Source organism: Leptodactylus fuscus, chromosome 9 (assembly GCF_031893055.1).
Source record: "Leptodactylus fuscus isolate aLepFus1 chromosome 9, aLepFus1.hap2, whole genome shotgun sequence".
NCBI classification, from domain to species: Eukaryota; Metazoa; Chordata; class Amphibia; order Anura; family Leptodactylidae; genus Leptodactylus; species Leptodactylus fuscus.
In genome coordinates, this window is record NC_134273.1 from 9072104 (window position 1) to 9099083 (window position 26980).

Below are 26980 nucleotides of genomic sequence, written 5' to 3' on the forward strand. Positions count from 1 at the left end.
CCCAAGTCTGACAGACAGATGAGGATTGCACTGAGCAGCTGCAGTCTAGGTGTAGGCCACAGAGAGGCGCTATTGTTACCCAGGGCAGCTAGAGCCTGAATCAGTATAAGCCGGCGGCTCTAGGACCCGAAGCTCACGTGGAAGCAGACAGAGATGACGTCACTATAGCGCACCTGTCAATCTCTCTGTACATCTGTGCAAGGATTGGCTGCCCGGAAGAGGAAGTCCCGCCCCCACACCGGCTGCTTGGTTGCCGGGGAAACGGAACGCTGACCTGGATCTTATCTCTGAGGAGCGGCCGCAGGTAAAGTGCCGGACTGTGTGTATAGCGTCATATCACTGATAACAAGGGGTTACACTATAATATAGCCGGAGATATGAAGTATACAGCGCTGCCATGGCAATCGGGGTGTAACTATCTGCAGTGGATACAGCCATAGTGTGTGTGTAATGTATATACTGTGTAGTGTCTATAGGCTGCAGAGGGACTACAGCTCCCAGAATGCCCGGACTGCTACAGGGGCAGCTGGCAGAGCTAATGGTTATTAGAATAGTATATAGTAGTATACAGTAGGATATATAATACTATACAGTAATATACAGTGATATATAATAGTATATAGTAGTATACAGTAGGATATATAATACTATACAGTAATATAATATACAGTGATATATAATAGTATATAGTAGTATACAGTAGGATATATAATACTATACAGTAATATACAGTGATATATAATAGTATATAGTAGTATACAGTAGGATATATAATACTATACAGTAATATAATATACAGTGATATATAATAGTATATAGTAGTATACAGTAGGATATATAATACTATACAGTAATATAATATACAGTGATATATAATAGTATATAGTAGTATACAGTAGGATATATAATACTATACAGTAATATACAGTGATATATAATAGTATATAGTAGTATACAGTAGGATATATAATACTATACAGTAATATAATATACAGTGATATATAATAGTATATAGTAGTATACAGTAGGATATATAATACTATACAGTAATATAATATACAGTGATATATAATAGTATATAGTAGGATATATAATACTATACAGTAATATACAGTGATATATAATAGTATATAGTAGTATACAGTAGGATATATAATACTATACAGTAATATAATATACAGTGATATATAATAGTATATAGTAGTATACAGTAGGATATATAATACTATACAGTAATATACAGTGATATATAATAGTATATAGTAGTATACAGTAGGATATATAATACTATACAGTAATATAATATACAGTGATATATAATAGTATATAGTAGGATATATAATACTATACAGTAATATACAGTGATATATAATAGTATATAGTAGTATACAGTAGGATATATAATACTATACAGTAATATAATATACAGTGATATATAATAGTATATAGTAGTATACAGTAGGATATATAATACTATACAGTAATATAATATACAGTGATATATAATAGTATATAGTAGGATACAGTAGGATATATAATACTATACAGTAATATAATATACAGTGATATATAATAGTATATAGTAGGATATATAATACTATACAGTAATATACAGTGATATATAATAGTATATAGTAGTATACAGGGATATATAATACTATACAGTAATATACAGTGATATATAATAGTATATAGTAGTATACAGTAGGATATATAATACTATACAGTAATATACAGTGATATATAATAGTATATAGTAGTATACAGTAGGATATATAATACTATACAGTAATATACAGTGATATATAATAGTATATAGTAGTATACAGTAGGATATATAATACTATACAGTAATATACAGTGATATATAATAGTATATAGTAGTATACAGTAGGATATATAATACTAATCAGTAATATACAGTGATATATAATAGTATATAGTAGTATACAGTAGGATATATAATACTATACAGTAATATACAGTGATATATAATAGTATATAGTAGTATACAGTAGGATATATAATAATAATATATAGTAATATAATATACAGTGATATATAATAGTATATAGTAGTATACAGTAGGATATATAATACTATACAGTAATATAATATACAGTGATATATAATAGTATATAGTAGTATACAGTAGGATATATAATACTATACAGTAATATACAGTGATATATAATAGTATATAGTAGTATACAGGGATATATAATAATATATAGTAATATAATATACAGTGATATCTAATAATATACAGTGATATATAATAGTATATAGTAATATACAGTATACAGGGATATATAATCATATACAGTAATACAATATACAGGTGTGTAATATATAATATATTTTATATATATATATATATTTTTATTTATTTTTTTAATTCTAGTCACATACATAAAAAAAAATGCCTAATGTGTTTATTTTTATAGGAATGAAAAGATCTAATTCATTTGATTCATCTCTCAGCCCTACTGTATATAATTATATATTACTTTATAGTGTTATAGTACTTATTGTATAATGCTTTATATTCTTATATATTACACAACTGTATATTATATCACTGTACATTTTTATATATTACACAACTTTTTATATATTACACAACTGCCTCCAAAAAAAAATAAAATAGTGATCAGAACAACGGACATTCCCCAAAATGTTCTGAACTACATCTTGTGCTGCAAAAAAACCCCAAAACCCACCTTAGGGCCCCTTCACACTACGGATACGCTGGATTGAGCCGAGCAAGCCGTACATGCGAGCGCTTCCCATTCACTTCAATGGGAGCGCTCGTAGAGAAAAAAGCAGCCCATTAATTTCAATGGGGAGCACTCGTATTCCAGCTCCCATTGAAATGAATGGGATCTGCTTTATACGCGCTGATTCTGAACGTGTTTTAACGTTCAGAATCAGTCAGCGTATCCGTAGTGTGAAGGGGCCCTTTACAACTTTGTTTACGGCCAGAAAGGTGACAGGTTTCAGAATTTAGAGATTTAAATAATTTTTCTGCATTTAAAAAAAAAAAAATCAAGATTCAAATCAAAAATTGTCCCAAGGATTGAAAAAAAATTGACAATTTTCTTTTTTTTGCAAGATCATTTGGCACCTTGCTGTATGACAGCAACATCACATTATATACCGAAACTAGATACTAAATGGGTTTTCCTATCTTAGCAATCTCTCTCCTATAGGATAAGGAATAACTTGTAGATCAGTGGGGGTCCAACAAGTGGGGACCGGATCCATTATGGGGGTTGTCCTACTCCCTGCTCGGTGGTCGGGCACTTGCACTCCCAGTCCACCACACTTGGCTATCTCTGGCAGTCCCAATGACATGAATGGAGTTGAGTGCACTTGTCTGACCACCCGCCATTCTGAAGCACATAAAATACCACATTCTTATATTTGGTGGGGGCCCCTGCAGTGGGACCCCCACTGATCCCCAACTTATCCCCTATATGGTAGATAGAGGATGAGTGTCCTCATTGTCATGGCTCGTTTTGTTGTTAGGTAACATTAACTTAGAGATGAAAGGGTTACAGGGAAGATGGATTCCTTCTGAGACGTCTTACTTGTTGGCAGCATTGTGGGTATCTAAGAAACCGTCAGCTCTGGTGTCAAACTTCCCCCAGGCAGCAAGTCAGTCCAGTCTGAGCAGTGCAGGGGCCGATTCCAGGTGTCATATTCATGTTTGTATGTTCCTAATTATTATTGCTGTAGACATGTTCATGAATGAGTTAATAGGGGAGGCGGCCAGTGCAGGACCCTCGTGTTAGGGTAAGGACCCGGCAGCTATCAGCATTATATGGACAGCCTATTGGTTTCAATGGGATCGTGGACTAATTTTGCTTTTTATAACGTAATTCACAAGACATTTTCTTTCTCCCCTGCAGTGACCTCACCCTAATATTTATAGCAATGTCCGACGCTGCGAAAGACAAGGCCGCCCGCCTGCTGAAGAAGAGGGGAAGTGTTTCATCCCTCAGTAGCCATGAAATCAGACCACGAGAAAACTTCAGCAAGACCCGGGAGTCCAAAGAGTATGTAGAACTGATAATCTAGAAGCAGATACATCTGTCATAGAAGTAAAACATATTCATATGTCCATTAGTAATAAGGAGCACAAGAGCGGGGTCCTGCAGATCCATGAATATTAGGAAAGATCATGTAATGGGTCAGGACAATGTTATAAAACCCTTGTTGTTCATTTTATTTGCAGTTCTATGAGTACAGTGTCTTATATTGATGAACCAGGACATCATGATGACATCACCCGTCCAGCAGTGCAGATGGAAAATACCTACCAACTAGGTAAAGAATGTCATTGGGAGATAATACTGCTCCAATGTACAAGAATATAACTACTATAATACTACTCCTATGTACAAGAATATAACTACTATAATACTGCTCCTATGTACAAGAATATAACTACTATAATACTGCTCCTATGTACAAGAATATAACTACTATAATACTGCTCCTATGTACAAGAATAAAACTACTATAATATTGCTCCTATGTACAAGAATATAACTACTATAATACTGCCCCCTATGTACAAGAATATAACTACTATAATACTACTCCTATGTACAAGAATATAACTACTATAATACTGCCCCCTATGTACAAGAATATAACTACTATAATACTACTCCTATGTACAAGAATATAACTACTATAATACTGCTCCTATGTACAAGAATATAACTACTATAATACTGCCCCCTATGTACAAGAATATAACTACTATAATACTACTCCTATGTACAAGAATATAACTACTATAATACTACTCCTATGTACAAGAATATAACTACTATAATACTACTCCTATGTACAAGAATATAACTACTATAATACTACTCCTATGTACAAGAATATAACTACTATAATACTACCTCCTATGTACAAGAATATAACTACTATAATACTACTCCTATGTACAAGAATATAACTACTATAATACTACTCCTATGTACGAGAATATAACTACTATAATAATACTCCTATGTACAAGAATATAACTACTATAATACTACTCCTATGTACAAGAATATAACTACTATAATACTACTCCTATGTACAAGAATATAACTACTATAATACTACCTCCTATGTACAAGAATATAACTACTATAATACTGCTCCTATGTACAAGAATATAACTACTATAATACTACCTCCTATGTACAAGAATATAACGACTATAATACTACTCCTATGTACAAGAATATAACTACTATAATACTACTCCTATGTACAAGAATATAACTACTATAATACTACCTGCTATGTACAAGAATATAACTACTATAATACTGCTCCTATGTACAAGAATATAACTACTATAATACTACTCCTATGTACAAGAATATAACTACTATAATACTACTCCTATGTACAAGAATATAACTACTATAATACTACTCCTATGTACAAGAATATAACTACTATAATACTACCTTCTATGTACAAGAATATAACTACTATAATACTACTCCTATGTACAAGAATATAACTACTATAATACTACTCCTATGTACAAGAATATAACTACTATAATACTACTCCTATGTACAAGAATATAACTACTATAATACTACTCCTATGTACAAGAATATAACTACTATAATACTGCTCCTATGTACAAGAATATAACTACTATAATACTACCTTCTATGTACAAGAATATAACTACTATAATACTACTCCTATGTACAAGAATATAACTACTATAATACTACTCCTATGTACAAGAATATAACTACTATAATACTACCTCCTATGTACAAGAATATAACTACTATAATACTACCTTCTATGTACAAGAATATAACTACTATAATACTACTCCTATGTACAAGAATATAACTACTATAATACTACTCCTATGTACAAGAATATAACTACTATAATACTACTCCTATGTACAAGAATATAACTACTATAATACTACTCCTATGTACAAGAATATAACTACTATAATACTACTCCTATGTACAAGAATATAACTACTATAATACTACTCCTATGTACAAGAATATAACTACTATAATACTGCTCCTGTGTATAAAGGTAGCAGAATTTAATCACTGAATATTTGCCCTTGTTTACCCCTTGGGGTTCTCTGGCAGGTATATACTGTATAATAACATGTATTGTCTCTTTAGGTCCCGGTCGCCGTTTTCCTGTAGCCACGGTCAATAATATCCTAAAAGACGTCCTGACAAGTTACCTGCAGGAGGAGAAGTACGAGGCCGAGCTCTGTAGACAAATGACAAAGACGATCTCCGAGGTGAGCCATGACCTGGTCAGATCCATCTTTTGACGACCTTTTGGAAAAACTGAATATTTTTTGTGATAATCAGTGAAGGTGATAAATCCCTGAAGATTGTCTCCTGTATCTTGTGACTTGCAGGTTGTGAAGGCGAGAGTGAAGGACCTGATGATCCCCAGGTATAAAATCATCGTCCTCATCTACATCGGGCAGCTGAACGATCAGAGCATGCGGGTGGGGAGCCGCTGTATCTGGGACCCCGCACACGACACCTTCTCATCCTACACATTCAAGAACAGCTCCTTGTTTGCCCTGGCCAATGTCTATGCGGTATATTACGAGTAGGGATTGCTGGGCCTTGTAGTTCTACACCATCTAAAGAACCAGAAATCTATTCCATGTAGTCTGAATCATGTTCAGTGTCAGAGAGGACCCCCCTCTAATCTGAAACCCCCCCTGGTTTATCTCTTCTGTCAGTTTGTTAAAACATTTTATCTGTTCCCGGGAAAGCTGGGTGATCACCAATATGCCCTCCGTTATAGTTTCAGCCATCTTACCAGATCCCTAAATCACATTGACATTCCCCCTCACCTATTGCTGCTTGTCTAGACTGTGTGGCCTGGCAGGGCTCTAGAGAAAGCTGAATCATCATTGTTTTGGCTACCATATTGTCTTCCACCCAGCTTTCCCAGAACGGGACAATTGCTATATACATAAATTGACAGCAGGGAATGACGGGGCATTTTTTAGTTTAAAGAGGATCCTCTTCTTTAGAGTGCGGGGTTTCCGTATATATCGAGAGCCGACTTTTTTGTACAAAATATTTATTATGTCATTGATGATGGGAACAAAACGATGAATTTGTATAATAAAACATCAGTGTAATAGATATGTGCCGCTGCCCTAATTCTATAGAAAAACATTGAAAAATTACTAACATTTTGAAATAAAAATATAACGTTTTGTAAAAACGGACATGTCCAATCATATGGAAAGGGCTGCCATGTAATGTGATGCTGGAATGGGAAGTTATGGCCAGAGAAGTATCTTGGGTGGAGTGATGAGATTCAGAAACAGCGCCCTTCTTGTTCATGTGGCAGCACAGGGTATTACAGCTCAGCCCCATGGACTTGTATATTAGACACGGCCCTTCAGGATCAGGAATGTGACCTGGTTAGTCATCATATGCATAAGATGAATGTGGTCAAATCTACAATTTTAGTAGAACCAGATGGACAACCATCTAATGTATACCTCCCAAATATCATAGGCAGTGGCGTAACTACCGGGGAAGCAGCGGAGGCAGCTGCCACAGGGCCCGGGACATTAGGGGGCCGGCGACAGCCGCTACCGCTGCGTTTTTTGGGTGGGTTTTAATAGGCGGGCCCTAACGGGCCCTACTTACTTACGGATCCCGGCAGGGATCGGTAAGTGACACCGCAGGAATGCGCGGGGGGGGGGTGTTGGTTGGTGTCTTCGTCGTTGGTCGGGGTGGGGGCCCATGTCAACGGTTCGCCATGGGGCCCCGCCATTCCTAGTTACGCCACTGATCATAGGACTGACAGAGGGATAAGATCTGCGGCACCTCTAACCCCGCCCATGCTCCATTCCCACCCAGTCCCTTTTTGGCTCTCAAACAGTATGACACCAATGAGGTATAATGCCCCCTTAGAGCCCCCCATACGATATCATGCCCCCATGTGGCCCCTACACAGTATAATGCCCCTTAGAGCCCCCATACGATATCATGCCCCCATGTGGCCCTCACACAGTATAATGTCCCTCCTGTGGGTCCCACAGTACAATGACCCCTATTTCTGACCTCTGTGGTTTATTTCCCTGACAAGGTATATTGCCCCCTCATTGTGGCCCGCACACTTTAGTTCCCCATTTTTGTGGCCTCCACATTGTAAAGACCTGTAATTGTAATTGTTCAGCCAACAGTCCTGTATTGCCTGATGCCACAGATAGGGGGCGATACTGGGGGAAGACACTGATATAAATGGACGACACCAATGTTTCCAGCTTGTATAATCTTTATTAGTCTGTACACGGCTGTAACCTGAGGTCAGAAATCATTAGCACCGACACAATGACGTCATGGAGACTGACGGGGAACATAGATTATTAGCACACGGGCCATATACATGTCTACATATGGTATACACATGGGGCTCTAGCAAAGTGAACTCAAGTCCTTCTTTTTGCAGCCGGTTTTGCAGCAGGCCGTGGTCAGCAGTTCGTTGAGGTCGCGTCTCTCTTGACTCTTCTTCACCCCCCACATCTCTTCGGAGGACTCTGTTTCCTGCAGGTTCTCCTGGTCCTGAGCGTTTATTCTCTGCACATGATATTGTACTGGTCCCGCCAGGTCCTCGTCCACAGTGTGCATGGCAAAGAAGGCGTCTCTGTCTATAGACAACACAAGGGTTACTGCTATTCTGCAAGTCTACATTAGTTGTCATCAGATCTTAGGGGAACAGATTTACTAATAGTGTCTAAAAGACAGCAGCACCACCACAGGGCGAATGAAGCATTACAAAGTGTCCATTCTTTTCAATGAGTTGTCTATATTGCAGGACAGGACAGGTCCTCCAGAGAGAGAGACTCTTTAGAACTACTCCCAATATTTAAAGGGGTTATCCAAGACTAGATAGTGACAGCCTATCTTCAGGATGGGTCCTCAAAATCTGATATCAGTCGGCTGCCTCTGCCACCGATACTGCAGTGTATGGATCCGGGGACAGCTCTGTGTACTGTGTAGTGGCTGCACAATGGTACCCCAGTACAGTGAGAGCTATCCACTCTGTGGGTCTGGGCCCTCACCAAGGGGATATTGATGACCTGTCGTAAGGATAGGCTTTAAAGGAAGTCTGTAGCCGGACCACAGCATATCACACAGCCCCGCAGGTAGGTAAATTAGGGTCTCCTGAATCAAACAGTATTTTCCCCTTGTGAATCACTGCCTCTGTTCCTGGGATGGCGCTGATTTGTTAATATGTAAATAAACTCTTTGGAGCAATGGCAATGCCCATACATATTGACTAAAATTGTAATATCTTGGGTGATGGAGGCAGCAAATCAGAAGGGGAAATACTATATAATTCAGATGACATTAACCTATCTATCTGCAGGGCTGGGGTGATATGCTGGTTCTGGTGACAGTAACCTATCTATCTGCAGGACTGGGGTGATATGCTGGTTCTGGTGACACTAACCTATCTATCTGCAGAGCTGGGGTGATATGCTGGTTCTGGTGACAGTAACCTATCTATCTGCAGGGCTGGGCTGATGTGCTGGTTCTGGTGACAGTAACCTATCTATCTGCAGGGCTGGGGTGATGTGCTGGGTCTGGTGACAGTAACCTATCTATCTGCAGGGCTGGGGTGATATGCTGGGTTTGGTGACAGTAACCTATCTATCTGCAGGGCTGGGGTGATATACTGGGTCTGGTGACCGTAACCTATCTATCTGCAGGGCTGGGGTGATATGCTGGGTCTGGTGACAGTAACCTATCTATCTGCAGGGCTGGGGTGATATGCTGGGTTTGGTGACAGTAACCTATCTATCTGCAGGGCTGGGTGATATGCTGGGTCTGGTGACCGTAACCTATCTATCTGCAGGGCTGGGGTGATATGCTGGTTCTGGTGACAGTAACCTATCTATCTGCAGGGCTGGGGTGATATGCTGGGTCTGGTGACAGTAACCTATCTATCTGCAGGGCTGGGGTGATATGCTGGGTTTGGTGACAGTAACCTATCTATCTGCAGGGCTGGGTGATATGCTGGGTCTGGTGACCGTAACCTATCTATCTGCAGGGCTGGGGTGATATGCTGGTTCTGGTGACAGTAACCTATCTATCTGCAGGGCTGGGGTGATATGCTGGTTCTGGTGCTAGACTCCCTTTAAGTGAAAAACCTCTCTGCAACATTATCCACAGAAGGAAAATTGCACCTGGGGTGATGTTACAAAATTAGTCTCTACTATCACAATTATACACACAGGTTGCTTACACCCATGAAAAGAAGGATTCTTTTTATTTCTGTGACCCACCTGCTTGGATTGTATTTAGGAAGAACTGTCCTGACATCTTTGTTACCATACACTATGGTGATGTAATAATACATAGTAGTGGTATATATCAATCCAGCCATACATTTGGTAGTAGTGGTATATATCAATCCTGCCCTGTGTAGTCTACAAACTACAATGTGCATGTAAGGAAATAAAGTGCTGCCCTGCCATCTAATGGACATAAGTAGTACTGCACCTTATGTTACAGGCTAGTAGGAGTCTATACACTTACCAGCCATGTCTTGGGAGTGTCCAGACAAAAGCCTCCTCCAGCGGGATCCTCCGCAGGTGTATATCACCGCTCTGATGAATTCCCTGCCGCAGAGCTTCACAAATTGTCCATCTGCTGTTACTTGTTCAGCCGCTACCAGGAGAAGGAGCAGGACACAGCATACAGGTAGGACTCTCATGGTGGAGACTGAAGGATGGTCCTAAATGTGTCACTGGATACAAGAGGAGCCGGAGAAGATGGAAAGAGCTGGAAATCCTCGGCCATTTATAGTCAGAACCTCAAGATCCTATTGGCTGGACAATAAATCTAGTAATTCGCTATAATGTGTCAGGTAATGTCGGATATACCGCAGGGTCATAGGGTCGTAAATCGCTACTTAACACATTAGACCAGCTCCAGAGGTTTTAAGGCGCCATCATCACCTGTGTGTAAACAACGAGATGGGAACATCGTCCTCCTCCTACATATGTGCACCGTTTATATGGAAAAACCTGTAAAGTAAATGACCCCGGGACAAATGTTTAAGCCGACATTACCAGGACGTGAGGGGGGCGGCCGTCCCAGGTTGTCAGGTAGGAAAGGCGAGATACATGGACGCTTCTAGAAGGTCTAATATCAGTATCTGGGATTCCCATATAGACTGATATACTGCACCATACTCTGTCTATAGGTATATCCATACATCCTTTCATGCAGATAAATGAGACATTGAAAGTAAATCTTCACCACCCTAGAATATTTACTGATTTATATTTATAGGGGTTGACGCTTTATTTTTCTGATACAAATCTCCAAATCCCCCACATACATATATGCAGTGACCACTAGACCAAGCAAACACAGGGAGAACATACAAACTCCTCGCAGTATGCAATAAGCTCTTTAGCTCCACCTAGAGGTTCCTGCAGATAGGCAGAATTATATCAGAATTTGAACATGACCTCTTAAGGCAACACGGTTTTCCATCACTGCACCCCTGACTCATTGTCTATCACGCTCTGCACTTTGTCATGTATTTTGTACTTGCAAGACAGCTTTCTATTTGCTTCTGGTCAGACTCCATCTTGCCCTTAGATATCCTCTGCTGTCCCTTTGTGCTTTGCTTTAAATCCTATGATGCCTCAGTACAGTTAGGGCTAGTACCTTCTCTACCTGCTGGGGAGACTGTGATTATTCTCCCCTTTATATTCTCTTAAGAATGTTTTCTTCTGATCAGACTTCATCTTGCTCTTTAGATTTCCCATCCTTTCCTTTGGTGCTTTACTATAAGTCCTATGAGGCCTCAGTACAGCATCACATGGGCAGCTAGAGCTAGTGTAATCTCTACCTGCTGGGGAGACGGTGATTACGCTCCTCTCTATATTCTCCTAAGAATTTTTGCTTCTGATCAGACTTTTTTTCTGTTTAGATTTCCCCTGGGGTTTTTTGTGCTTTGTTATAAGGTGCTTCAACAGAGCATCACATGGGCAGCTAGAGTTAGTGCAATCTCTGCCTGCTGGGAGTAGGCTGTGCTTATCTTCCCCTCTATATTATACTCAGGTATGTAAGGAACCATAAGTATACAGTCAGGAGGCTGCGCTATGTCTACATTATAACTGTATGGCAGGAGCAGTCTACTCATCAGTAGTCACTGTGATAGGAGTTTGTGTGGAACGATCCTCATACAGGAAGTTCTAGTGCCACATTGATCTATCACTGGAGCCCGATCCACACTGTTACTGTGTTGCATATATGGATATAGAGGCAGCAAGAAAGCAAGCAGGTAAGAAACCAACATATGGAATTTTTTAATGGAATATTTGGAAAACTGTAGCTTTGGGTGGATTACCCTTTAGCTGTCAAAACGGGATTTTGGGGGTGCCGTCATCATCAGAAGGTGGGGTTATAATAAAAGATGACCTCCCTCATAACACAAGAGGCAAACCTTACAGGATCCACCACGGGTTTGAGCTCCTCTTCCGCCATCCTGCACAGTGACAGAGCACGCCCACTACATCCCATAGAAGCCAATGATAGTCCAAAAAATCTCAACAGGTAAATAAAAGATCAATTCAGGGAAGGGAAAATACCAGACAACCCCCAGATGATCCCTGGTCTTGTTACCATGTACCCCAGAGACACAACACACCCACTTGCCCTATGGAAATAGGGTCTGATTCTCGTTTGACATAAAACCGCCATTACCCGTCATAAAAGGATTTCCCACTGATGGAGTTTTCAGATAACAGATCGTATGAGGAATAATATTGCTCTGTGCAGAAAACAAACATTCGGCTCATCCAGGGAATCTTCGCAGGTCACAAGTTATCATTTGTAATGAGGCCGATTGTCTCTCGTGTGTTATAATTGTCATATCAAAGGCAAATATTACAGGAGGGGCCGGAACACACGTTGGGGGGGCAGTGGTGATTATTTTCTTCCCATTCGATGGATTTTACATAATCGTTGGTTTCTCCAATTATCCAAGCAATATATTTGGATTGTGGTTAAGATGCTTGCGTAGCTCCAGCCTGACATTGATCTTACACTTAGGCTCCGTTCCCACGATGTAACGCGGCGTGGATTCTGACACGTAAACTCGTGTCAGAGTCAGCGCTGCAAAACAGAATCCCATTAACTTCAATGGGTTCCGTTTAGCGCGCATATCACATTCATATCACATGGGTTAAAAAGCCTACCATTGATTTCAATGTGTTACGCGCGCTAAACGGAACCCATTGAAGTCAATGGGATTCTGTTTTGCAGCGCTGGCTCTGACATGAGTTTACGTGTCAGAATCCACGCCGCGTTACATCGTGGGAACGGACCCTAAGTGTAAGATCAATGTCAGGCTGGAGCTACGCAAGCATCTTAACCACAATCCAAATATATTGCTTGGATAACTGGAGAAACCAACGATTATGTAAGATCCATCAAATGGGAAGAAAATCATAACCGCTGGCCCCCAACGTGAGGACCCGGCCCTTCCTGAAATATTTGCCTTTGATCGTATATTATATCCTGTCTCCTCAGGGAGCATATTTGTTTTGATCTGGTAAATGGTGGGAGTGACAGCCATATGTAACGCCCCTCTCCAATAAGACTTCAGCTACATGGTGACTTTGGCTTTGCTTCTTGCAGGTCAGTCTTCTGTGTTGCTCCCGTGACGTGACCAAAGATCACTGGATTTCCCTGCGACTCCTTCACTAATGTCATATTGTGACCCCAAGTGTGCTGTGATTGCAACTTTTATTTGCAAAAATGTCAAGCAACGTTCCACTCCAAGTCATGGTCACAGCAGAGAAGGGGTTGCAATGAGTCTCCATTCATTAACATCAGTGAAGGAATTGCAAGGTGACCCAACGATCTTTGGTTGAACAGAGTCAAAGCCAAAGTCGCCCTAGCTGATAGATTGATGGGGATCTGATCTTTAGGAAACTTACCAGGGGGGACACATTCCCTGTTGCAGCTCCTATAGGAATAGTAGGGGGATGGGATCACCTGTTTTAGTGATCGCTGGGTCCCCCCTGGTCGCACCGCACAATCTTACTATAACTTATGTGGACACATCTGTCTGTGGTTCATAAACAGACACAACAGTCGGGTCACATTGTACGGTATGTTTTATTGCCTCGGTTCCATGACTTCATCAGTTCTGCCGCTTCCTGCTGACACTTCACAGCTGACTTGCCAGAGTCGTTTCAATTAGCTCATATAAAGCGTTCACCTGTAAGAGAGGAGAAGAGACGTCCGGGTTACTTCAGGAGGGTCACGGGCGAGGGGCGCAGCTCCAGGACATCATTAATGATGCAGCAGAAGGGACTTTGTCGTAAATCCAGGCGTCCACCATAAAACTGCACTTAGAGGACAGCGGGCACTTTGCTGAGGGGCTTTTTGCAGAAAGTCATTTTTATGTGTCGCTTCCTATAAACATTGTAAAATCTGCACTTTAGAGTGAAGGGCTGAGCGTGCGAGGAATTTATGGGCTCCCCCTCCCAGCTAAATAAATAGTCTGCAGAAAATCCTAAAATGATGATTTAGTAGCCAAAGTATCAGTAGCGTTACAGTGTATCAGTCAGCTGCAGATATGTGGATTTCATACAAGCTCCTACGTCCTGGGGGTAATGGCACCCCCCATTATGTATCGCTCTTATTTAGTTGGTATATTCCCATTGTGGATAGATTTTGATATGAGTAATGTGACCACAGTGCTGGCGGGTGCACTTGTTGGTTCCTATGAAAGTTTGGTAAGCCTTCTCTATAGATATAAACCCCCCTGTACCGAACTCCTACCGATTAGGGCTGTGGTCCGAGCTTGGTGAGTAGCTCCTGCTATCCTCTAGGGGCGAATCTACCCCTTTGCCGTCCCCTCTGGATGAATCCTCGTTTGTTGCACTTTGAAGCCAATTGGGGGCAGTAATTTGGATGAGGAAAATCCAAACCCAGTCAGGAGACCAATACTACAAGGAACATCGTAATGTATGACATTAGGATTTCTGGCCCCCGGTGGCTCTCCTATCCTGTACTATATACAGTACTTATAGTGGAGTCGCTGGGACTCCTGGCATCATAGATTACCTTATTACTTACAATCTGGGTTCAGGGCAGGAGACCTGTATGATGTGCAGGCGGCCTAAACGTCACAGTTCTGTGTTCTAATATTGTGGCTGCCACATGCAGAGGAGGCGCCGTCTACAGACAGCAGGTTATGGACACACAGGACGGCTCTGTTGTGGGATTTCCATTGTAGATATCCCGCAGTGGACCCGTCCGAAGCAAAAACCAATTGAAATCAGCTGTATCTTGCTATGAATTTCAGCCAAGAATTCCCAGGTGCTGGGCCCAGTTCTGTGTTGCAAAGGTTGAAGGTTGCGCTAGAGCCCGCAGCAATAATATAAATGCTTCGGGTTTTTATTCCACAGCACAAGACACTTTGTCGGTAACATTTATTTCAATCTCATCCACTACACGGAGCGGGTTAGACGCCGGCAATTTCATGGCTCTGTGTAACCGGAATTACAGTTAGATAAAACTGAAGGCGAGTGGGTCATGAAAAAAGACTTCTGAGTTGGAGGAAGTCCAGAGTTCACCTTCAGTCAAACATACCGAAAAATACAAGATGGCGACAACCCGCATAGTCAGGACGGTAATCCCTTCCCCCCTGTAGTATACAGTAGGGTCCACATCTCACCTGGGACGCGTCTACGCTTGACATATTCCTCAGTGTGTACACGCTAACTTGTCCGTCACTATCTCCTATCAGGACACAGTTTGTATTCTTGGCAAATAACAGGGAGGTAAGCTTCACCCCGGGGTTGGCGGAGCTCACAATGATGGGGTCCAAGCTGTAAGAGAGATGATATGACTGTAAATGTGCGCAGTGATGATAGAGGACGGGTGGTAGATACCACTGGTAGCCAGATTTACCCCCATGGGGCTAATTTCTTGGTAACCCAGCCAGTCTATTGGTGACACAGACATGGCACCTGTATCCATGGCATGCATTGGGTGCACCATTATTTGCAGTAAGAACATCCATCCATGGGAAGAGGCTGACGAACAGCAAGCAGAGAGCTTGTTAATGGAAAGCTGCAAGAAATTTTCTATCTGCACCAGGTAAAGATATCAGAGCATACAATAAACATCTGCCATAGAGTAGCACCCCCCACCCATAGGGATCCATGTTATACCCATGTATACGTTATACCCGACCTCCATGGTTACTTACGTGCTGACACTTAAGTCCCAGATCTCCACCCGATTCTCATTGACTGCCCCGAATACTAGCGGTGAACTTGGAGACCACATGATGTCATGGACGGCATTGGTCGTGGCAGAAAACGTTAATACGGGCTGTAAGATATCCTGACGCCATAAATGGATGCACCAGTCGGCTGAACAGCTGAGAAAGACGTCTGGACAGAACGGCGACCATGCCAGCTTATACACCGGACCCTGCAATGTCACAGCCAAAAATCTGTATTACTTAATACATTTTATCAAATCAGCATTTCAGTGTAAAAACGGAAAAAAAAATTTGCTCAAAACAAGATTCCTGACTTGTCTTAGGCTATGATACTTTCACTGCTTGTCACTCAGCTTTCCTAGAAGCAGACAAATATTATTTCTCCTGGTTTCGGACATTCTGGGATTATACAGCCCCTAATTTGTGACCTCCATCAAATAGAGATCAGATAGAAAGAGCGTCTCTCACTCTGGAGGACTCAACACGTCCAGGAACTTTGTGTATAGCCCATAGAATTCAACAGCAACCATGTAATACCAGACTGTCCTTGTGGTGGCGCTGCAGGGTAATTGCACTCCTGTTGCTGGTTACAGATGATGTATAACAGCCATAAAAATTGTGACTCCATAGACTTAATGGGGAAGGATAGGGTGTTTTCTAGGTGACCCCCAATCCACTGCCCCCCTACTCCCACATCTTCCTATACACGTGCCGCCCCTACAGTCCCATTACTCATCCGTATACACAGACTTGCGTCACGTCGGCACCAGAGGTGAATCACCGCCAGCTCTCGGCCTGAATAAAGTCATTTCTAAATTAAATCAGCGTCTTGAGCGCACGGCCGTCTATGAAATGTACTTTATTAAGCGGAGAAAAATCTAATTATCCAGGAACAAGGCTCGGCTCTGCCTATAATTGCATTAGAGAATCCGACCGCGACATTTTCATACATCAGCTGGATCGAGTTGTAACCATTCCATCGGATTCCTACATTTCAAGGGCTTCTTTGCTTGTGTCGATGCCTTTTTCTTAGAAGTTCCCTTGAAAAATCAGCTGATCGTAGGATGTCAAATGTAGTCTGCAGAAAGTGTTCAATTTCCCTGCAGCGCCACCACAGGAGAAATAAGGCATTACACGGTGCCCAGGGTGAAGTTGATTAAAGGGTTAGTTCTAGCTCGGACTTTCATGAGTGAGATGGAAATAGTCCTGTCTGCACCTCCTTGAGCTGATTCACAGGTCACAGATAGGACACGACAAAGGACTCGGTCATGTGAATAGGCTCTTACGTCTACAGTTTATGGAAACAGGGTAGACTAGCTGTGTCCGGCTGTCTCCATAACTCCTGTCCTGGAGGTTGAGAGATCAAGTCAAATATTCCCACCTCGACCAAACATACCCCTTTAATTTGGGCTGGCCTTGTTATACATACATCTATAGCAGGGCCAAACAAGTGAATGAAGAGCAGCACATGTGCGGCCGGCCGCTCCACTCACACAGGACACACAAGACCCCCGGGGTCAGTGCGGTACCCAGCGGTCAAACGCCTATCAAGATGTTAAAAATTCTTCTCAAGCGTTTCACAGTTCATTCTGTTTCTGGGAAAGCTGGGTGACAACCAATATGGCAATGACCACAGTTCCTTACATTTGACAGCAGAAATATGATAACGTTGCTAAGACTGATTTGCCGTTCAGAAACCTGAGCAAGCTGGGTGATCCTCTTTAGAAGCTTGGATGGCCACCATATTACTTGTCACATTAAGATTCCCAGACAGTTATAACCAAGTAACAGCTGAAGTCATGAAGTTAGGACAGCGGAGCAGATCTGAGACGTATCCGATGTCCAGGGGCCTTGGTATCTGGCGCCCTCCATCCGTCTCACCTTATGTGCCCGGTACGTATCCAGGAACTGCTCGTTGTATGAACAGGAACACTTGTGTATATGGCCTTCTTCTGTGCCGGCAAGATAGATATTAGTGTCCTAGAAGACAGAAGTGCTTCATATACATTAGATGTACGGACAATGGAATGCTTAGACAACTTTCACTAGACTGTGTGCTCCTATTCCTTTCCATGTTTAATATCTCTGCTTGCTGTCAGGAAATGAGAGTATTCTTATAGAGTCCCATTCTCTACCACAGCATAGGGGACAGGTTGTAAATCAGTCCCTTGTAGCCCCCTTATGAAAGGAATGATGGTTGCACATGACCGCTGCACCTGTCGTAGGTGACCTCCATACTTAATGGAGAGTCATGGGCCAGTGCGACCATCACTTAATTTAAAAAGGGGTACAAGAGACCCCTGTCCTGGAAATCATCAAGATTCCAAGAAGTCAGAGCCCAACCAGTTTACAACTTCCCTATGGGAAGACGTCTTTGTAACCCTTTCATAGTCTGTTACCGTCAAAAGGAAATCGAAACACATCCCGGGAGCCTGCCGAGAGATGAACGCTTCCTTCTTCTCCTTTTCTCCACTTGACTTCTTCAGTTTGTCTTTTCCGGTCCTCTTCAACCTCATTAGATCTGCCACAGAGATGTAATACATGGAATGAAAGGGACACCATACAACATGGGGACATCTACTTAACTGTATAAGTCTGGACACACATATGCAGCAAGTTAACCTCAATACTGCTGTGAAATCACTGGTGGCTAACCCGCTGCGTCCCGCTGTGACCTGTAGTAGCGATGTAAGGGATGGGATTTAAGCAAGTCCCATGCACACATTGCAGGAAAAAGAAATCACAGCATAAAGTGCTAGCGCTGCAGATTGTGACCCTGCAGCATGTCAACAGTTTGCAAAGGCTGAATGCTGTAGCCACATAGGACTCATGGCTGAAAGCCTCGGAGAGAACCAGCCATTGTCACTGCTTTTGGGCATGGATGGGTCTGCTCCAGGATTTTCATTGCAGACATCCTGCAGTGGACCCGACACATGTGGGCTTAATCTAAAATAGTGAAGTGCCAGGTCTATGGATGCTGCTGCACTGTATAAGGTATTGCATGGCTACTATATGTAACATCTGGCTGCACCAAGTCCTCCAGAGCAAGAGACACTCAATGCCGAAATATCTTCTGCAGCTAATAGAAGGGGCTCCCAGTTAGAGATGAGTGAGTACTGTTCGGATCAGCCGATCCGAACAGCACGCTCCATAGAAATAAATGGAAGCACCTGGTACTTCCGCTTGGACATAGCTGGCGCGCTTAACCCCCCGCGTGCCGGCTACGTCCATTCATTTCTATGCGAGCGTGCTGTTCGGATCGGCTGATCCGAACAGTACTCGCTCATCTCTACTCCCAGTCTCCATCTTATGGGCTGTGATGGGATACAACATTCATCTGGCCTGCTATATTCATTCCCATCATGTCTGACAACCTTTAATACTCACCACTACAGTCCAGTCCTTTCCTGATATGCCACCTGGATATCCTGCCGTCGGCACAGATAGACACCAGGATCTCCCCTTTATCCTCGCCCAGGCTGCTGTCCTGTTCGATCCACTTCACCTGCCAGACTGGACACATGTGCTTATTCGGGTTGTCACTAAGAAGACACAGAGGTGGAATTTATCTACTTCTGATCCTGAGGTTGTTGTAGGAAGACTGAACATACCAATAGACTGTACAATGCTTCTAAATTAATTTAAAGGGGTTGTCCAGAACCTGAGAGTGGGTCTGCATTTCCCCAGCACAGTCACTATATATACACTGTATATAGCTTTCAACCATACACAGAATTTGGCCGTACATCTAGTATATGGCGTCCCATCGACAAAACAACTTGTCAGTATGGGGTCCGGGTATCTGGTGGATAGGTCATCAGTATCATTTACCTTCAGGTCCTGGACAACCCTATGAAGCCTTGGATTTCCTGCTTACCTGCTATCCAGCACTGGGACATTATCTTTGTCCTGCACATTGTAAATTGCTAGGGTGCCATTATACATCCCCACCGCCAGCAGGTTCGGAGATGACGCAGAGAAGTCCAAGGCGGTCACTCCGCTTTCACATTGATAAATCCTCTCTGGCCACTGAAGAAGGGAAAAGATCCTAAAGGCATATGTAATAGCTACACTACCCACATGGGGGCAGTATCACGCTGAAAACAGGCTAGGCACTGGATAACATTTGTATTGGTGGTTACATTGGGAATTCTATCACATTTGGTTGCAAACGTTGGATAACATGCAGTAACATCAACATGATAAGACACCGCATCAGAACCCCAATATACCCCATAGTAAGGCAAGTAATGCAGCGCCCCAAAGTCATTGGCAGGATGATTATTGGATGGAGCAGTATGCGGGATCCTGAGTCTGACAGGGCGTTATTACAGTTCAAGTCCTCCTTACCGTCGTGTTCTTCAGTGACCAGCAACACGCCAGGCCTCCCTTCTGCTCTTTGTAGCCAAACTGTCCATAGCCAACGGCTAGAAGATCCTGTACAAGAAAGGTGCTCAGTAAATTGGCTCAGCCTTAGGCCTGGAGATCAGGATTTGCTCCCTATCATTGGCCTGGCCTTCCTCGGGTGTGTACGGTCACTTACCGGGTTCTTCTTGTTCCATGAGGTGCTGCTGACGTTGTGTCCTTTAGTCACCTCACAGACAAAAGACCACAATCTATCTAAGCTGAGCGACGTGACGTTGGCTCCGGCCTCCGTATCTTCTGCAGCTTCCGGATCTGTAAAGTAAGTCGTTTTAAGAAGAGAAATTCAAAAATGTCAAAAAGTGAAGCAGAGAGGATCTCCGACCAAACACTACAGTATCAGTAAAAGCCGCCACAATAGGTTCAGGGCTTTCGTTTCACCTTGTCAACCTCCAAGTCGAAAATTCTGTCTTTCTGGATCTTTCCTGATAGGTTATCAATATGAAATGGGAGGGAGATCAGGCAGCCCCCTGCCCCTTGCCCCTACTCTGAGCTGTCAGTACTGAATAGTGTACAGAGCCAGAACGAGACAGCGCCACCCACTATGTAGTGGCCATTCTGGGTTACTGCAGCTCAGCTCCAGCTGTATATGGCATATATGGAAACTGACGTAATATGGAAGCGCACCTATAATAACCGGCAGCTGTCGATAAGCCGCAAGCTTCGCCTGATATATGTTTTCTACCACAACTCTCTCCATGATGAAAAGGTCTTGCTGGAACTTTTCCGATTCTAAGATTTCTTTCCCATCTGGCTCGGCTTCATCCGGAACACGGATAACGGATAATCTGTCTAGATCTGTGACGGTGCTGGAGAACGTGTCTGAAATGACAAAAAGATGGATGACACATATGCGACACCCAATATGGTCTACGTATGCATTAAGGGCACTTCCTCCTAAAATAATATAAGCCATGGAGTCCAGATGTGATAAACTGTATCCAGCTCTTCCCAAGCTTCATCTGTTCCTGCAAAGCTGGGTAATGGCCAATATGGCTGTCATCTAGGGAGCTTTGCAGCACTTTGATACTAATGACCTTAGGATGGGCCATTGGTAAGAGCTCGGATGGATCTGAAGCCTGATGGGCACTGCAGCCTCGCCACTGCTTACCAAGCACAGCGCTGTCTACTGTATAGTGCTTGTATTACAACTTAATCCCATCCACATGCAGAGGACTGAGCTGCAAAGAGGCCAAGTAACACATGAACATGACATCACAGCCTGCGAAGAAGAAATGATCCTCGTCAGGGGCCTCAAATAGATATTACAATGACGCTAAATACCCTATAGTTACCTCCTCTGTCCAATGAGCCCACTGATGCTGTTCTCCTGCTTGTGTTGGACCTGCTGCTTGTAACACTCTCTGGTCTGCTGGTTGTCTCCACAACAGGCTTTACCACCGATGGGCTCTCCGGAGCATTATAGGAGTCGTACAAGTCCCAAACTGAAGCCATGACACCTACACAGACAACAAAACAGAGGGATAAACTGAACAGCTTCCATCATTAGCCTTGTCCAACTACAGATCAGCTCTATTGTAATGCCCCTGACCCCCATACGGGCATCACTGTGCAAGGACGCTCTAAGACATCCTTGCAGAGTCTTAAGGTCTAAGTTGTCCAGTGGTTGGCAAATACGGATGACCAATCCACCAGATAGGTGATCAGTATCCGATTGGTGGGTGTCTGACACTAGACCCGCCATCAATAAACTGATCCAGCTACCAGAAGCTACTGGCTGAGCTGGAAGGAGCTCTACTACTATTCATATAGTGGCAGTAACCTGCTATACAGTGGACAGAGCCACAACTACATAAAGGCATAGCTGCATCCGGCCATGTCTGCTGCAGAGGCTTGTAGGGCGGGGGCGGGGGCGGCAGGATCAGCCGATTGGTGTGCGGTCTCACCGTATAATAAGTATTGTATAGCAGGGGTAAGATATTTGGGACACCTTCCTTCTAACATAATCATTGGGCATACACATAGTTGCCTTTAGGGTGACCATACACATTAGATGAAGGTCAGCCAAAGCTGCCAATTTCAGCACGGGCTGGCCAAACATCTAATATATACGGAGGTGTCCAGACTGCACCCTGATGGCAGATGATAAAGGAGAGATGATGGATCAGCCATGATGATTTTCAACATGCCCAGTCCCCTCTGGTGTTCATCTTTCTTTTAGGGGTGACTGATTATTGTATGTAGCTTAATATATCCTCACCGGCATCTTCAAGGACAACTCGTTCACACTGAACCTCTTTACTTTTTGGTGCCCCATTAAACGTCTGCATCATCCTCTCAACGTAGCGATCGTTCCCGGCTCTGTTCTTGCAGAGATCCGCGTAGGTCTGATTCCGTAAGCTTCATAGAGAATAATGACAATTTAATCATCCAAATATTATAACTGCATATAAGATGCCATAGAGGTGAGTACACGGCCATACTTGATCACATCAGCTTGTGGGTCATCGCTGGAGATCACGGCGGCCGGCATGTCCAGCAGCCATATTGTGCCCGTCTCAGTGAGGTATATATGGATTGCTTTATCGAGATCTTCTTCCTTTGGTTGTTCTGATACGTCATCTTGCTTTAAATGGAAATCTGTGAAAGAATTCAGACAGACTATTGGGGCAAAGAGAAAACATCAGGTCATGTAGGAGAAGATCCCAAGTGAATCACGGCAGAATTTGGTGCGGAATTTACAAAGAAATTGCAAAAACTGAAATCTGCAGCAAAATCCCTAACGCTTTATTACTTTCAGATTTGTTCTTTGGCATTGAAGCCAATGCGGAACATATTCAAGAAATCTGCAAATAACCTGCAACAGAACTGACATACAGCAGAATTTTGTTCGCTTTGCAGGTCAAAATCTACACGGAAAATATTTTGAAGATTGTACAAAAATTCATCGACAATCTCAGTCACTTGTAATTTACTGTATTCACGAGGAATATCCACAGCAAATAGAAATAGAAAGCTTCTGCACATTGCGGGGTGCACATAACCCCTGACCAGAAATCTAGAAACTCTTTTATGTCTACGGAGGTGGAAAGAAGATGTACAAGACATCTGGTGCTGCCCATGTTGGAGGAATCCCCCAAGAACAGACATCCAACCCCCCTGAGAAAATCCTAGCAATCCAAGGAGCAGCTAACACAGAGTTAGTGACTTTACCAGGTAAGCTGAGGCCGACATCACGCTTGAACCCCGGCTCCTCCATATCTTCTGAAATAGATTCTGCATCCAGACTCGATCTTGACATGCTGCTCCCTCCGAATGTTGACCTAAAGAGAGACACAATGTATAATCATCATTCTAAATGTTTGCAGAAATCGGTAGTACATGTGACTATATAACCTTTGCAAAAGGGGAAGTGTCATCTACTAATGTAAAACAGTAAATATAAGTATAGAGGAGGGGAGAGGAGGGGGATGCAGCTGCATTCAGCATGGACGTTATCATTTCACAAGCAAAAACATATCGGCATAAAAAGCTACAAATGTTGCCGCCTCCCATATCTGTGCTAAAATTTGCAACATTTCTTTCCTCTGATGAGTCATTTGTTATTTTATCAGAATCCTACAATCATTTACGATATTTGTAGATCTGCCATTAGAGTAAAATGGTAAATACAAGATGTACATTGGGAGAGGAGGGGGATGCAGCTGCAGCATTTTCACTTTGACACACAGAGGAAGTTCCCAGTCGATTGTAATTTCTAGGGGTTTTCTCCTGAGATGGTGAAAGAAAATCTTTACAGTTCTGCAAAATGTTTAATCATTTATATCTGCAAAAATATTTCACTTTCAGTTGTCTACGTGTGAGAAATTTTTCGACTGATGTAACAGATTTGCAGGTGTCCAACCCAAACAGATAGGAGGTGCTAGTTACTGTACACACTGCTAGGCGGGATCCTCAGACTGATCTCACCCCTTAGGCTATAGTCAACTGAACTCATTTTACTTTGGTCACCTTGAGAACGGCCCCATGAAGCTCGCAGTTAGGCCGGTTTGCTGCAGGGACATGGTGGAGAAGAAGTCGGATGCTGTTATGGCGGATGAATCGGGCGGGGTGAATAACTTTGCCTGTTTTGAGGGTGCAGCTCCTGGTTCTGCTTGAAACAATGCACGGGGGGTCACATCATTCCCTTCTTCATCCAAAACCTGGGGGAGCAATGATAGGGTCAAATAGAATGGACAATGCAAACAGGAGGTCACATTGTCCGGATAAAATCTCAAAACATAAGAGTCCTGTAAGCGCAGACACCCGACGGACGCCATTATAGTAACAGTGATCCTGGGGCTCCATTGGGGTCTGATGTTCTGGTCCTCAAATAACGACAACAAAAGACACCGCATCGCCAGAGTGACCCGAACATTACCAGAGGAATTATTTATACAACACTCACCGGCAACACTTGCTTCCCACTTGAAACTGAATTTTTATCCATGTTTTTGCTATCGACATGGAGACTGATACTTCTTCTGCTTCCCAACACACTACGGTTTGCTCTGCTTTGTGTTACAAAACTAGATAGGTTGATAATTTTCTTGACGTGAGACGCCATCTTCGGCCTACAGAAAAAAAGTAATAAAAAATGTATAGCAGTATTATAGTAGTTATATTCTTGTACATAGGAGTAGTATTATAGTAGTTATATTCTTGTACATAGGAGTAGTATTATAGTAGTTATATTCTTGTACATAGGAGCAGTATTATAGTAGTTATATTCTTGTACATAGGAGCAGTATTATAGTAGTTATATTCTTGTACATAGGAATAGTATTATAGTAGTTATATTCCTGTACATAGGAGTAGTATTATAGTAGTTATATTCTTGTACATAGGAGGTAGTATTATAGTAGTTATATTCCTGTACATAGGAGCAGTATTATAGTAGTTATATTCTTGTACATAGGAATAGTATTATAGTAGTTATATTCCTGTACATAGGAGTAGTATTATAGTAGTTATATTCTTGTACATAGGAGTAGTATTATAGTAGTTATATTCTTGTACATAGGAGTAGTATTATAGTAGTTATATTCTTGTATATAGGAGTAGTATTATAGTAGTTATATTCTTGTACATAGGAGTAGTATTATAGTAGTTATATTCCTGTACATAGGAGTAGTATTATAGTAGTTATATTCTTGTACATAGGAGGTAGTATTATAGTAGTTATATTCTTGTACATAGGAGTAGTATTATAGTAGTTATATTCTTGTACATAGGAGCAGTATTATAGTAGCTATATTCTTGTACATAGGAGGTAGTATTATAGTAGTTATATTCTTGTACATAGGAGTAGTATTATAGTAGTTATATTCTTGTACATAGGAGTAGTATTATAGTAGTTATATTCTTGTACATAGGAGTAGTATTATAGTAGTTATATTCTTGTACATAGGAGTAGTATTATAGTAGTTATATTCTTGTACATAGGAGCAGTATTATAGTAGTTATATTCTTGTACATAGGAGCAGTATTATAGTAGTTATATTCTTGTACATAGGAGGTAGTATTATAGTAGTTATATTCTTGTACCTAGGAGTAGTATTATAGTAGTTATATTCTTGTACATAGGAGTAGTATTATAGTAGTTATATTCTTATACATAGGAGTGGTATTATAGTAGTTATATTCTTCTACATAGGAGTAGTATTATAGTAGTTATATTCTTGTACATAGGAGGTAGTATTATAGTAGTTATATTCTTGTACATAGGAGCAGTATTATAGTAGTTATATTCTTGTACCTAGGAGTAGTATTATAGTAGTTATATTCTTGTACATAGGAGTAGTATTATAGTAGTTATATTCTTGTACATAGGAGTAGTATTATAGTAGTTATATTCTTGTATATAGGAGCAGTATTATAGTAGTTATATTCTTATACATAGGAGTAGTATTATAGTAGTTATATTATTGTACATAGGAGTAGTATTATAGTAGTTATATTCTTGTACATAGGAGTAGTATTATAGTAGTTATATTCTTGTACATAGGAGCAGTATTATAGCAGTTATATACATAGTGACTTGTCTCTGAGTGCTGCCGTCAGGTTGGTGACACTTACACGCTGTTGCCGGTCTTCTGGGCTCGGCTCCGGGTCGGTCCGGACATGTTGCCGGTGTATGAAGCGGTTTTCCGTGGTCACCGTACAGATGATGCTTCTCAGCGGCGCGTTCAGTGTTACCATAGATACGCTGACGCCCCGCCTCTTC

The 26980-nt window shown here is 41.9% G+C and overlaps 3 protein-coding genes across 4 annotated transcripts; 1 reads left to right on the forward strand and 2 right to left on the reverse strand.

The window, feature by feature from the left end:
- Positions 1-229: 229 nt before the first annotated feature.
- DYNLT5 (dynein light chain Tctex-type family member 5) lies at positions 230-6649 on the forward strand. Of its 2 annotated transcripts, XM_075286381.1 has the most exons (5): positions 230-304; positions 3915-4061; positions 4241-4332; positions 6198-6322; positions 6446-6649. In XM_075286381.1, the coding sequence occupies exons 2-5, from the start codon at positions 3940-3942 to the stop codon at positions 6647-6649; spliced, it is 543 nt and encodes a 180-aa protein (XP_075142482.1). In that variant the 5' UTR covers positions 230-304; positions 3915-3939. The 2 variants fall into 2 exon arrangements, with proteins under 2 accessions (XP_075142482.1, XP_075142483.1); XM_075286382.1 differs by lacking the exon at positions 230-304 and having other exon boundaries at positions 3940-4061.
- A 1831-nt stretch (positions 6650-8480) lies between these two features.
- Positions 8481-10785, reverse strand: INSL5 (insulin like 5). The gene is made up of 2 exons (XM_075287133.1): positions 10608-10785; positions 8481-8713 (listed from the first exon to the last, which is right to left on the reverse strand). Exons 1-2 carry the CDS (start codon positions 10783-10785, stop codon positions 8481-8483), a joined length of 411 nt encoding a protein of 136 aa, XP_075143234.1.
- A 3458-nt stretch (positions 10786-14243) lies between these two features.
- On the reverse strand, positions 14244-26972 carry DNAI4 (dynein axonemal intermediate chain 4). Its single transcript, XM_075286124.1, has 17 exons — positions 26833-26972; positions 25163-25328; positions 24727-24917; positions 23929-24038; positions 23199-23355; positions 22976-23115; positions 22050-22214; positions 21382-21576; positions 20876-21009; positions 20683-20769; positions 20210-20361; positions 19720-19874; positions 18732-18853; positions 18214-18312; positions 16315-16541; positions 15778-15931; positions 14244-14313 (listed from the first exon to the last, which is right to left on the reverse strand). Exons 1-17 carry the CDS (start codon positions 26877-26879, stop codon positions 14263-14265), a joined length of 2352 nt encoding a protein of 783 aa, XP_075142225.1. The 5' UTR covers positions 26880-26972; the 3' UTR covers positions 14244-14262.
- Between the last annotated feature and the right edge of the window lie 8 nt (positions 26973-26980).